General features: G+C 42.9%; 1 protein-coding gene across 2 annotated transcripts in view; it reads right to left on the reverse strand.

Moving 5' to 3' along the window:
• lig1 (ligase I, DNA, ATP-dependent) overlaps positions 1 to 14,712 on the reverse strand; it is a 59,892-nt gene that overhangs the window by 30,753 nt on the left and 14,427 nt on the right. For both annotated transcript variants that reach the window (XM_074652149.1, XM_074652150.1), the window contains exons 8-18: positions 12,640 to 12,726; positions 11,093 to 11,149; positions 10,285 to 10,343; positions 7,557 to 7,670; positions 7,246 to 7,412; positions 6,778 to 6,854; positions 6,431 to 6,522; positions 4,572 to 4,671; positions 4,272 to 4,357; positions 3,269 to 3,384; positions 129 to 224 (exon numbers count right to left, since the gene is read on the reverse strand). In XM_074652149.1, the coding sequence (XP_074508250.1) occupies positions 129 to 224; positions 3,269 to 3,384; positions 4,272 to 4,357; positions 4,572 to 4,671; positions 6,431 to 6,522; positions 6,778 to 6,854; positions 7,246 to 7,412; positions 7,557 to 7,670; positions 10,285 to 10,343; positions 11,093 to 11,149; positions 12,640 to 12,726 (1,051 nt within the window). The remainder of the gene's footprint in view (positions 1 to 128; positions 225 to 3,268; positions 3,385 to 4,271; positions 4,358 to 4,571; positions 4,672 to 6,430; positions 6,523 to 6,777; positions 6,855 to 7,245; positions 7,413 to 7,556; positions 7,671 to 10,284; positions 10,344 to 11,092; positions 11,150 to 12,639; positions 12,727 to 14,712) is intronic.

The raw sequence follows: 14,712 nt of genomic DNA on the forward strand, positions 1-14,712 counted from the left end.
ATGTGTGCAGTTGTTATATGCACCGCGTGCAAAAAAAAAAGCCCTCATTTGACAATCAAAGCTCAGAGCGACTCTCCTCACTCCTATGGGGGCTGAGCTGCAGCGCTGTGTGTGTTCAAGTGCATTACCTTGGGAATGCGAGAGATGATATCGGGGTATTTGGTGGTGTTGTCTTCCTGGTTGCGACTGAATACTCGAACCTCGCCACTCTCCAGAATGTGAATCTGTGTGGGGGAAATAAAAACAAATACAATAAGATAATAGATACAATATCTAAAAAAAAAAAAAAGGTTTTTAAACTGGTCATCGTTCATATTATAAGTGAAAGCTTAGATTAGATGATAAAGTCTGATAGATGGATGTGAGAATAATGCATGTAGTGAAGGAAGAAGAACTGCCAACTACCATGGGACACATGAAATGAAATTCACTGCCAAGATCAGACTACTACTCAACAGATTTGTCCTTTGAGATGGTCACTGAGTCAGATTAGGTGATCATAAGGTCATAAAGTCTTGATGTGACTTGGCTGAGAGACATGGCAGACTACAAGTTGGACCCAGACCAATCAAAGCTGGCCTTCTTTCACAACTTGCATGAGGCACATTACACGAGGCAATCGGTAAGCACTTCACTTCCCTACCTGGCAGCAACAACAAAGATTGTTTCTGGATGTAATAGGGATGGGCATTTCAAGCAAAAGTACAATTCGATAATCACTCGGAACGTTTTTTTACTAAACCTAACAAAGCAGTTTTGTTACGTTTTTGTTTTGTTTTAAAAGGGACTGTTTGTAATAATCAGAAATTGCTTGTTAACAGCAACACCTGTGGCCGTCACGGAAGTCAGCGTCCTGTTGCTCGCGCTTGCGCTCGCTCTACATAGACATGAACGAGCATCGCTCAAAACAGTGAGGCGACACACGTCAGCTAAAACCACAATATCACTCTATATTTCAGCTGCTTGGCAGTAATGTTAGCTGACCAGACGAAGGTCTCTCCATGAATCAATGCTGATCCTAGTGTTGGCTCTTCCTGCCTCAGCCTCCCGACCGCAGCCGGAGGGAACAGGGGAGACACCGGAGTTTTGGTCGGAGACGATAACGTTACTTGTTGCGGAGCCCCGTCACTTCACAAGACACGGAAAAACCTCTGTTGGACTGGAGGAGCTGCAGCAGTTATTTCTGCACAAACTTCCACTGTACATTCACTAGATATTCTCAGAACTACTAACTCTTCTGCAGTGTGTAGTGTGCGCGCATGCACGTGAGAGGTGGAGCGAAAGAGCGAGAACGAGCGCGGTGTGTGAGTGAAGGCAGGCAAGCAGGCAGAGGAGCAGAGTACAGCAGAGACTCCGGCCCTGGAGACCAAAGCTACAGTCTGCCCCGCGTCCTCCGACCGCGGCCAACACTGTTTTGCAAGACGGGCTTCACTAGTGGAGTCTGAGTCTGAACATCGTAGCCACACGCGAGCGCGCATGGGACACCGACCCGCAATGATTTATACGTGTAAGAAGTTACATACAGTCCCTTTAATGTTGCAATCATTTTAAGACAAACTATGATGGGGTTTTTTTGTTTTTGTTTTTTTGTAGTTTTGTTGCCTAAACCTAATGAAGTAGTGTTGTTACGTTTTTTGTTTTGTTTCCATTTACAATGTTAACCACTGTTAAAACTGTTAAAAACTGCGACCGTAATCCAGGAGAAAGTACGTTTCCTTCCAAACGTAATTGTACGATACTCTGCTGCTCGGCCAGCTGATCTCTAAACTGGAACAACTGGAAATCATGACCCATCCCTAGCATGTAAATGACGTAAATCCGGTTTTCTGAATGAATTTTCCTTTCCAGTAGTTGAAAAGAGGATGAGTTGGTGGACGATCAGCATAATGGGCTGCAACTAACAATTAATCCGTTAATTATCATTAAGATTAATGATAATTCAGATTAATCGATTCATTGTTTGATCAATGAAATGTCAAAATAGTGGGACTCGCAATGAGGTGACAAAAGTATAAATTCTGCATTAATCTCACTAATGATATGACGCTAATTGTCTTCATTTTGTCTTGTCCCGTTATCCTCTGCTGTTCCTTTCCTTATATGTTATTATCTCTCTTTAATCATTCCTTAATGTGGACTGCAACCAACTGCCATGTGATTTACAGCGGTCTTACTGTATCATGTTCCTACTTTATTGACATTAACTTCACAAGATATGTTGCATCTTAGGGTGTGTTTTTTATCACTTGGCCAAGAACAAAAATAACTTCCTTTTTTTTCTATTGATCAATGAACATCATCTCAGATAAATAAAATCATTAACACAGAAAGAAATACACACACAGTCACTTACTTGACTGATTAGACGGGACACACACACTTCCATGAATGCATACGCAGTTATTTTGATTCATCAAATGCCACACACGCAGATATACACATTTCATTTTGGCTCTTCACAAAATGTGAACACAAAGACACACTCATACACACACACACACAGGGGGAGTGTTAGATTGAGTGGTGTATCAAGAGTCCCTCTGCTGGCTGTTCAAGGTAACGTCCACTGCAGTGAGACCAGAGAGAGAGAGAGAGAGAGAAAGGGTGAAGAAGAGGAGGACGTCATGGAGTTCGCTCGCTCTGTCTCCATCCTCTCTCTCTGTTTCTGTTTCTCTCTCTCTGCTCATCTCTCTTCTTCTCAATTCAGTTCAGTTCAAAGGCACTTTATTGGCATGACTGTCCAAAATTAACAATACAGCTGGAGGGGTTTACATTACAATCTCTCTCTCGCTGTGTCTCTTTACGTCGCTCTTTCGAAATTTCCTCAGCCTGGCTGCTGTCTCCCGTTCGGTCTCTTTGTGTTCCCTCTCCTTCACTGTCTCTTGCCTGTTTCCTCACCTCTCTCCCCCATCTCCCACCCTCCCCTCTGTCTCCTTCTCATTGGTCCACAATGGCAGAAGTAGCTTTCTCTGCCTACAGGCCCAGGGCAAAAGCAGCACTACTGTTTATCTTAAAAGAATAGGCACACACACATACACACACACACACACACATACACAGTACCAAAACACCATGCATGTGAGCGCACACAGTCAACTGAACACACAGCGGGAGTCACAGAACAGCAATACCTCATACTCAAAGAACACAGCCGAAAGGTATATGCATACAAAATTCAGCAGGCATATGTTTGGTGCCAAACGCAAGGAAAAACAAACAGTTGCACTTTGTCACTTCACCAGCTACGTGCACACAAACACACACACACCTGTGCGCGTTCTCCGTCGTATTTGTACTCGCAGGTGAACGCCGCCTCGTCAAACCTCTTCATCACCTCGCCGACACCCTTGGTGGGGTGAGCCAACATGGGTCTCAGCGGAACGCCTGGGAGGGAAGGTGTCGTGAGAATACATATTTAAATATATATAGTCATGCATTTTTCATGAATTCTAAATAGTTCAGAAACTAATTGTGAGTTAGCGCTGGAAAAGTTTTCTTCATTTGCCACTTTGTGTAGAGGAGGAGGAGGAGGAGGAGGTGGAGGAGCAGGGCTCTCGCTAGCAGGCCTCCAGGTTATGAAAGCGAGGCAGATCTCGGATCCGTTTTGCAAAAAAAAGAAGCTGTGAAATGTGCTTCATTCCCACATGACACATCAGCATCACACCCACAACTGTTTCTGTGACAAAACCCACAGTTGAAATTAGTTTGTTTGCATTCTCATTTGGCCCTAATATGAAAGTTCTCTGACTCACATTCCCCTTGGGCTGCGCTGCTAAGTTAAGCTTCGAAAGCAAGCAGAGGAGTGATATAATGAAATACACCAAACAAATTCCCTTAATTGGAGCTCACAGAGCCAGATATGACAGGATAGCAACTTTTTGGTCTAATCTGGCTGGTGCTAGCTATAAAAATTCACCAGCTCCTTTAACTATCTCGCATTTTAGAACCGAACAGCCCTACGAATAACGATTGTTTACCTGCCAGAAAAAGCTGCCAGGTTTGTCGAACTGACCGACAACGGCCAATTTAGTAACGGTCAGACGGAGGCTGGTATTAATTTTCTACCTTGGTGCCAAAGTTCCTTATCACAAGTGGCTTCACAGCTGTGTAATTGGGAGCTAATCCTTAGTTTAGTGGTATCTTTTGCATCTTTCTGTGATAAATGACTCAACTAAAATAACTGACTGCCCTCCACTGACCTGATCAATAAAACACACACCGGTCACTGTTTTGGATCTTATTGCCGTTCTGCGTCCTGATTGGTTGCTTACCTGGAGTGAGCTTGCAGTGATTGGGCAGCTCGTCTATGCCTTCTTTTAGCAGAACGGGGATAAGGACGTCGTAATTGGGCATCTCGCTGGACGGGAGAGCGTGGGGGGAAGGTGTGGGAGATGAAGCAGGGTGTTTTGAGAAGAAAAATAAACAAGAAAAAAAAAAAAAAATCAATATCATCCAAAGTGAAAAATGAGCAGAATGAGTGAGGGAGAATGAGGGAAGGGGCTTAAGGGGGATGAGGCATTGTAGTGGCGTTGAGACAGTGAAAAGAGGGGGTTTGTTTAGGTTTCGGTTACCAGTAAGTCTGTTTGAGAATGAGACTCTTCTCTTCGATCCAGGCCCGCCTGCTCTCGGCGCTCATCCCCTTTCCTGCGTCAAGCACAGCGGGGGGGAAACCTGTAAGGAAGGAGGGGGAAAAAAATGCATTTCAAACAGATCTGTGTAAGTGTTTGAACATTTGTTTGACCGAACATTTGCTGGATGAAAGTTCAGATGCACCTCAAAGGCCAGGAAATAAACAAGACTTACAGCAACGCAATTACTTGTATACAGCCAGTGTTTTCTGTTCAAGACTACTGGGTGATATCTCAACCTAAAGATGTAATTTCAGTCCCTCTGTGGTTAAATGGTGAAGATAATTCTGAGCAGCGAAGGCCAAATGAATCATTTTGTTTCCCCAATTCAACATTAATAATTATGATGTATTAAAAATATGACTGAATACTAATTTCTCAACATTTATTATTCATCGTAAAAGATCTACTTCAGCTCTACAAATAATTTGCTCTTAGTTGACCCACATGATTAAATAATGGTTAAATAAATAAATAAAAATGTTAAGAAAAACATTTCCAGACCAGACCACAGGTCAATGCAAATTTCCCCACCGAGCCTCTGGTCTAATTGACTCTTATTAAAGCATACCTCCAGTCGTGAGTAAGCCACGAATACTAATAAGTCAGGAGTGAATTAATTTAATTTGGTGTAGGTGGTGTTGGTGAGAGCAGGTTGGATCAGTGCTGAAAGCAGGTGGTGTGAGACAGGCAGTCAAAACACCATCCAGGAGGTGATGAATGCAGCATATTGGTGAGAAGATGCGCTCATTTCATACCTCCCAATTACATACCTCAAGATTGCTGTTTTTTGTTTTTCTTAATTCAACATGTTTTGGGAGGGACACATGTGGTCATATATTGGTTTGGTTGGCACATTAACTGTTTCAGATTTCATCTATTACTGCTCTAATAAATGAATATAGATTAATAGAAATGTTTTTAACAGTGAGTTAACAAGAGTTCTAAAAATAAAGTTATAATTACTTTCCCTAGCACCTCACCTTCCTTCCTCTCTTGTGGTGTGATCTCCCAGTTGAGTTTTTATTTAAATTTTGTGAGGGATAATTACATCATACCACAAGTACAGAAGTACCGGCTGAGTTGTTATATTTTTAATTTTCAAATTAACTATTTATTCTATTCTATTTTTAGCGTACTTTTTAGCTTATTTATTAGTGCTCTTAATTCTTAGTTAATTACTTTATAGTTCTCACCTATTGTTTTGCACTGAATTTCTGAGTGGTGGATGTAAGAAACACAATTTAGTTTTTATGTGGAGCATAAAAATGACAAATAAAGGAATCTTGAATCTTGTGGTGGAGGGATCGTAACACACACGCAAAAAAAATCCCCCATCACTTACTTGGGAGTCGCTTTTAGGCCCAGACACATCAAGTCGACATCAAAGGACTAGCGGTGATGAAGGCCGACAGTTGTCACCTCAAATCACCTTTTGTCTTGGCCGACAAGTTGCATTTAAACACACTGCAAAGACTACAGCCGATTCGCTTTAAGCTGAAGAGCCAATCAGAGTGATTTCTCTCACCAACGGGTGCCGCCGCCAATTCAACATGCTGAATCGGTAAAAAAAAAAGCCCCCAATGGCGCACCATAAACTGGGCGGACAGAGGCTCAAGGATGGCCCCAAACTGTCCGATGGCCGACCATCGGCTTGGTGTGTCAGGGCCTTTAGGAAGGGATCTCTCAATGGCCAGTATGAACAGAGGCAAAAACTGGTTCAATGTAAACATGGGCACCTGACTATTGTTTTGAAACAGACTTCAAAAATTGTGGACGTATCCTTTAAAATGTAAGATTACCTTGTCCAGGGGGGGTCAGGCACACAGCCTGGCTTAGTGCCGATAGGACACTCTGCTCAGCCAGGCCTATCCTGAGCTTCCCAGCCAGGGACCTGTCAATCAAAACCACAAGACCAACAGCTGTCAGCGCTGATGCCCTTTTGTACCTGCTGACCATGACAAACGCTACATGCTTCAACATACACACGAGGAGTTGAGAAGGCTGCAATATCTGTACGTCTATTTGCACGCAGGTGTGTGTGTGTGTGTGTGTGCATGCCTGTGGTCACGCACGCAGCCAAGCATGTGTGTGTGTGTGTGTGTGTGTGTGTGTGTGTGTGTGTGTGTGAGAGAGAGTGTTATTTTACCTGACTATGTAGCGGGCCTCGGAAAAGCGGCATGCCACAAAGAGGCCTTTGATGATGTCGATTTTCTTATTCATGGCCTGAGGCAGACGGGAGGAAATTGAGATTCACAGAGGAAGAGCGAGAAGAGACAGAATGCAAAAAGACTGAGGTCACTAGCGAGTACAAACTCCATGTTCAATCCAGAGTGTAAAAAGAGAAAAAAAAAGAGCCAGCAGCAACGGGGGATGAAAAAGGAACTAATTGCTTGAGAGATTCCAGCCAGGTGACGACTTATTCAAAGGCTGAATGATTACCCTCTTCCCTCGCAAGTAGACAAATAAACAAATAATGCCTAGTTCGATACACAATCACATTAACATTTCCTTTCTTTTCCCCTCCCTGACCCCCAATGCTGAGAGCCAAATAGAGTGGAAACAATATTTGCCCAGGACTGCTTTCCCCTAATGAAAATGTTATTCCCTGGCTCACCGAGTTCCCACTCATGCTGGCGATTTCCTTCAATTTCCTGAACACGCCCCCTGCTGTCAGACTGGCCGGCTGGAACATCGTGCGCTGGTTGCTACGGGAACTCTCCGCCACAAGGCCCAAATCGCCTTTCTCCTGCGCCTCTGCCTTGATTTTATCCAATTGTCGCCCTGGAAACGAGAGCAAGACGGTAAATAGCAGCCGCCTCGCCGGCTGATGAGCAGAGACGGGTGGCATTAGCAGTTAGGCTGAGAATGCACAAGCAAGTGGTACAAATGAGTGGTTATGTTTGTGTGTTTGTTTGTGCCTATTACCAGTTGCTTGAGCAACAGCTTTCATCAGCACCGTCTCTCCAACACCAAGCTCCATCCCCAGGTAGGCAGGGCCCAGCTGGTTCAAACACAGGTACACACAGCACAACAGGTCGTCTGGAAAAAACAACACACACACATTTTACTACACAGACCTAGGGGTGCAACGGATCTCCAAACTCATGGTTTTGAGTCACGGATGGGATCAGCAGAAAAAAAAGGGAGTAAATATAACTTTTAGAGAGAGAGATACCCCGTTCACGTTTTATTTGCTGCAGATGCAGATTGCCGATCGTCGTTGAGCCAAATCGACCGATAGATTGTTTTTGTTTTTAAATTTAAAGGTTATCCTTTTACTTTGTTATAGTCATGTATAGTGGTCATTTGCATAAAATAAATACACACAGTTAATATGATTAGGAAATAAAAGATTGAATTTTAATTGATAAAAAAATAATCTTGCTATTAGTTCTAATGATGTATTAAAAGCTATTTAGAGATAGTGTTAGGAAGTTAAACAGGTCATAATTCCGTCTCTATTTTCTATGTTATAGTGCTGTGAAAACATCTCCTTCAAACTGGATTTATTCAAGTTTCTTGCCAAAAAACACATTTTACAAAATGACATTTGAACATAACACTACATACCATCACATTACATAACATTACATTTTACCTTCGCCCATTCATTTTTACTGAATAAACCTGAACGCACCATAATGTAACTCAATGGAACCTCTGTATAATAGGTGCTCCGGTGCTGCCAACGTTAACTAGCTCTCCTCCTGCTGATTTCAACATGGATTTGTTCTTCACAATGTAGCATGGTGATGGTGATGGTGATGAGAAAGCATTAAGGCCGATCTCCCGGTCGCATATTTTTTACTGAATATCGTCCGATAGTAAAACTTGATTTCGCACTATGATGGTTAAACTGTGTAATTAATCCGTGGTTCACATACGTGCCGAACCGTGGGGGGGGGGGGAATGGAAGATCCCTACTGATCACATATCAACTACGGTCCGTTACACCACTACGCAGAACACATGAGCATTATGGTTGAGCTGAATCCTCAGATGAAACGAGTATCCGGTACAGATAATGTACTTTTTACGAGTTAATGTATCATACGAGGAGGATGTGTCAACAGCCCTACCATGGATGTAAAGAACTGGATACCGCGTATCTATGGGAGTTGCTCAGTGGTGCATGAAGCAAAAAAAAAAGATTGACATCCGAGTGATGAGTAAGATGAGTGAGTCATCAGAGTATAAAATTACCACATCCATTGTGCCCATGGAGCAGGCGCAGTAGCGTTTCGTTTAACCCCGCCTCCCAGCCCGTGGTCCAGCCTCGGTGTCAGGCTCATTCACATGAACGGAGGAAGGAAAATAACTCTGGATTCGGCTATTGGTGTATTTTACAACTTTTAGGACATAATGATTTTAAAAAGGTCTAATCAAGTGTTCATACTGGGAAGTTGATTTACCTCAAAATAAATTATCCTCTGAGTTACAGACAGATCTTTCCCAATGTAAGTCTAGGAGAAAATGTATTTTTTGGCATCACGTGTCAGACAGGGAAGTTGTAATTCCACCGTTTGGCCACAATGTGCTTCAAAGCCCGGCGCTGTTCTTGGGGGCTTATCCGTACTTGTGATGAAGAAAAATCCTCATTGGGTACTAGCTGTGTCCACATCGTTTCGTGATATGCCAGCCAGACACAAACAGCTCCTCCCCTACACTGCAGCTCTGCTGCGTCACACCACACACACAGACAGAATCCACCGTCACAGGCAGCCACTCTGTCCACAGGGATCAACAGCTCACGACTCTCACCACACCAGTTAGTTCTCTTACTCGTGTGATCAACACAGAGATCTGAAGCTCTAGTCTGAGGCTGTTCTGTAAATAGTTTTCTAATAAATACAGCAACTTCTGATCAACAAATATCAATTTCAGTCTTAAAACAACTTCCTGGTTAAACCCCACCTACATCCGGTTTAAACTGCCCATTCCGAGTACTGATGCAGATACAGTGGGTGTTGAAAGTGACCAATCGAAGGAGAGGAGGCATCAGCCACTGTCTATTCCATCCCCGCCTCCAAAGTTTCAAACGTCAACTCGATGAGCGAGCGTTGAGCACAGGGAAGGTAGCGCGAGCGCTAGTCACAGACCCCGCGCTCGCGGGACCGTATTTGTGCACGTGTAGCAGAAATGCTCCCTCGCGAGGATGCTTCTCCACTCGCGGATACAGTTCTGTGCGCTCGTATCACTTGCACACACCTGGTTATTATGTGCACAGGTTTTTGAGACTAATTAAAACGCCATAGCCTACAAAGAGCAGCACAGACACACAAATAAATACGCCGACGACACACACACCAAACTCTGAGACAGCACGAATCACACACACACACACACAAATCCAAGGACATATGCGACCAAACACAAGGACTCACACACACACACACACACACACACTCAGACAAAAGCATGGTCACATACAATTGCAGACAACAAACACGCACACGCACACGCACACACACACAAAGATTCCCACAGGTACATGCTCCTACACACACACACACACACATCAATGAACTGACTCATCCTCCTACTTTTATGTGCAACCTGGCTTCATCATCATCTCCTTGATAGAGTGGCTGGCAGCCAGCTGCCTGTGTAGCTACATCAGCATGCATTATGGGAGAGATAAAATACCATTTACCTGGAGAGAGCAGCAGCACGGAGCGGAGCAGGTTCGACAGCGTCTCGATGTTTCTCAGCCTGGGAAATGACAACAGGATTGCTTTGAGACAAGGAGGACGAGTTAAACGAATTTTAAAGCCATCCTGTAAATACTGGGAGGCGGGAAATGAGATTTGTCTGGAGGTTTTAATCGGAAATGGAAGCTGGGAAGGCAGATGAACAGTTCATTTATGAAATGCTATACATCAATTGGAGTGGGTGGGGAAAAATACAAGTCATCACCGGAACGCCGGTCATTCAATATCCCTCAAAAGATAGAAAAGGAAGTCTGTAAAGGTGTTTTTAATTTGTTGGCGAGAGGCTTCAGTTACGAATTATCCTTTGAAATGTGTGATCTGGATTCTTAAAGCTAAGAGTCACATGCATTTGCTTCAACAAAAACTGTATTTCTTGTTGGTTTCTTGTCATTTTCAGCAGCCAAGTTTCCGGAGAATAAAAGCTGTAAACCATAATCAAGTGTGAAAAAAGTTTGTTGAAATACATTTGTGAGCATTCCTAGAAAGAAAGTGACCCAATTGTAAAATTTCATTTCATGTTCCCTGCCCTCCCCAAATTAATGCAATTTCCTCACTTTCTCCAGCTGGAACACACTAATTATACTCCAGAAAGTCCCAGCAGGAAGCCTGAGTGGTAATTTTTGCAAAAAATGCTTTGGTATATACTATATCCTTTGAACAGAGTAGCGATCACTTTCTCCCAAATGGTGTTTACCTCTTTACAGGGGGAAAAAAACAAAAACACCTTTTCCTCCATATGGAGGGGCTTACCTGCCAGAGTCGTCTTCAATCTTCTCAAAGGTGCGAGCCACCGCCAAGTACGGCACTCTGGAGAGTGATGAGCAGATAGTTAGCAGGCGAAGCGTTCACACTGACAGATTTTTAAATTCACAGCGTTTAACTGACTCAGCTGTTCGGAGCAGCGAGCAATTAGTGCAACAGTAGAATGAGCTTTGATTGAGGGTTTTAAAATGTCATTAAAGCAACAGCGGGGAGGACAAAGGTCAGAGCGGCCGTGGTGGGAAAATTGCGTCCTTACATTTGATATGCAGAAAAAAAATCTATTACGCTCCATATCAGGGGGGGAAAGGGATTTTATAACAAAAGCCTCCAAAAAAGACATTTTCTGTAGATCTTTGCTCAGATGAACCAGGAGATTTAAATGCAATAGCAATAGCTTTAACATATCAGGATGAAGTAAATGTTAATTGCACAATGTAATGGCTATAGAACAAAGACACTATTGGCGTTTAGATTGGTTCCCTTTAAGCGAACACACACGTAGCAGTGCAGTGTGTGTACAGTTTATTTGTCTGTGAATAAATGCTACGACTCCTCAAGACCCGAGCCAAGTTCCTGTGTGTTGCTTGCCAACTGCTGATGAAAGTGAAGGGGGTTAGCCCCAACGTTAGTAACAACTTCGGCCCAGGCTCACCTAAGGTGGACCGACCTTTAAGGTGGACCAGCTATTCTCATTTTAGTGAAAAGCCGCTCCTCCGAGTTTTGGTGGAGCAGCTGCTGAGTCAAGTTCGACTCCTCGTGGGAAAATTCAGAATTCCGGTCCGATCCGGGGCTGTGGCATGGAGGACCAATATGTAATATATTTACTGTAATAAACCATAAAATGTAATCGCTTTGAGCATAAACGCATTTGTGCGTGCTCGTTGTGCGAGTAGAAACAAAAGCTTTATCTGTTGCAACTTAAAATATACTGAAGAAGATGGGTTTTGTTTTTCAAATCTGAGAGACAAAATGTTTATTCAATTACAGAAAATAATATAAAAGTCAATCCTGTGACTTTTTCTGTGACTGACATGTGGCTTCAACTGTCCAGAAGCAGTAAACTTAACACATCTAGTACTCACAGCGGGTTAAAACACATCACTGTACACAGTAGCTGACCTGAGTCTAAGCAGCTTGACTTGCACCGCGGCCTTGATGTAAAATTCCATGATTTTTCCATGACTTTCCATTAGCGAGTCCAGGTTCTTTCCCTGGTCTGAAAATTTAATTTCTTCCCGAGTTTTTTTAATGTTTGACTCTGCAAGGTTGCACAGAAGGAAACCAGACTCGTTTCTACTAGAGGTCGTTATTTGCAGCCCTGGAAATAAGTAATAAAATACATATGGTAACTTCTTAACATCCTCACACACTCCGACTTTCCCCGAAAATGTATCAACGTCCACGAGATTGAAAACTATCACAGCCACTTTGAACCATAGGCTGGTGAAAAACAGTCAAGACTTTGGGTTCCCCTTTCTGCATAAGGTCGCTGACATGAGAGGTGAGTAGGCTGAGTAAAAATGGGCTGGACTTACTTTTGGCCCTGTTTCCAGCAGGCGTGGTCCACAGGATGGTAGTTGGGCCTGGACGGATTGTAGTCCGTTTCTCCTGAGGGTGACTCGCTGAGGAAGAACACAACGAGGAAACGGAGCAAATTAGGAGTCTGACAGAATAATGGTGACAGCTGTTACAGTCACTGAAGCAGCTCAGATCTCTTTGTAGACAGAGAGTCGTGCACACTATTATCATAACAATGAGATACTTTGAAATGTAATGAGTGTTTTGGGAGAAAGCTTCACTGGTTACTTCACACTGGAGGAAGAAGAACTAGAGTAAAGTTCATCTCGAAAGAAAACTACTCAAGTATTTATCAAGATAAACTCTGTAATAGAAGAGCGTTTTCCCACGTCAGCAATATTATATAATCATTTATTCTTGCAAAAAAAACAAACACACTGATTAATGTGGTTAAAAGTGAACAGTTTACTGCAGTACATGCATGTGTTTATTTTCCTCACACAAGGTGGAACAAAAAAGTCTAAGCCTAATTCATTACAAGGATGTACTATATCTGTGAACTTTCTTTCGTATGCTATGCCTATCACTCCTGTCGCACACAAGGCAGTTCTTAAAAAATAAATAAGCAGATGAAAAATGCATTTCTTCTCTTCTAGAGCTAAAAATAGTTTGTGGCTGACCTCAAAGTGACAAAACTGTAATACACTGCTTCTGCTGCTGGTTTATTTACATGTAGTAAAAGCACTGCTTTATGTAAGAAAGACTCAGATAATGTGTAGTCATAATAATAATAATAATAATAATAATAATGATAAATACAGAAAAGGATTGGCAGAAAACGCATACCTTAGCTGAGGCAACAAAATTCTCCTACACACAGTGATAGACAGATCTCTCTCTAATCACAACCCATCCCTACTGCCTACTAGGGATGTGCATTCCAAGCAAAAATACTGTTCAAAAATCACTGGGTATTATTCGATTATTATTCAATTATTCAACCATATTGTTGGAACAGTGGAGGAGGCCGGTGGAAAGACAAACCCAGATGGTTTTGGTGAGTTTTATTTAGTTTCTGTCGGGTTTGAATGACGATATGCTCAGGTGCTGGAACAGCTGATCTACCTGCTGAAACTACTAGGAGCGCGACACCGCTTGCACGCGAACACGACGATGGGGTGCGCTCGCGGCGGTGCGTGGGGCCTTCCCACGGAGGGTGGTCCAGTGCTAACGGTGCCTGCCATTCGGGACCTTAAATTAAGTGCGGCGCGACAGCCTCAACTTGGTCACCTGCCGTGCGCCTCCGGGTACCCAACTCTCCTTCCTCCTTTGGAGGGAGCACAGGGCTTTGTGCAAGCAGCACACACACAACCCTACGCTAACAGAAAAGAGCCGAACTTAACGTGCCACACACGTTTTACCGGTAGTAACGTCACTACCAGGCAGCGCCTGCAACGATTAATACAAGGGAAATATATATTTTTTTAAGAAGGGACGAATAGTCGCATAAACTATTTGATTTTTTTTTTTTATTATAAATAATGACTATTCGAAAAATCATAACCCATACCTACTGCAGCGAATAATCGTTAGTTGCAGCCTTAATAATAATAATAATAATAATAACTTGGATTTATATAGCGCCTTTCAAGAAACCCAAGGACACTTAACAAAGACATAAATAAACACAACAATGGAACATAACAGTAGCTAGAGGCCATAGGCCTTGGTGAAGAGGTGGGTTTTGAGAAGTCTTTTGAAGGGGTCCAGAGATGGTGCGTTGCGGAGCTCTATGGGGAGAGAGTTCCAGAGGGTGGGGGCTGTCACACTGAAAGCTCTGTCCCCAAAAGTTTGCAGTCTAATATTAGTTTTAATATTATTGGAGTATAATTTCACATGTTGTGGCTAAATATTATGCTGTAATATAAATAAAACTATAGTTCGCAGTTCACACAGCCACCTGTGGCTCCATAGTCTTTTTTTTCTTCTCGCTTTCCTTACTAAGTAGAATTGCACAACGTAACGCCGCCTTACTTGTTTTGTCAACATTTTTGTATATATAGCCATCTTGCTTAAATTACATTTTACTG

The sequence above is a fragment of the Sebastes fasciatus genome, chromosome 11, assembly GCF_043250625.1.
Source record: "Sebastes fasciatus isolate fSebFas1 chromosome 11, fSebFas1.pri, whole genome shotgun sequence".
NCBI classification, from domain to species: Eukaryota; Metazoa; Chordata; class Actinopteri; order Perciformes; family Sebastidae; genus Sebastes; species Sebastes fasciatus.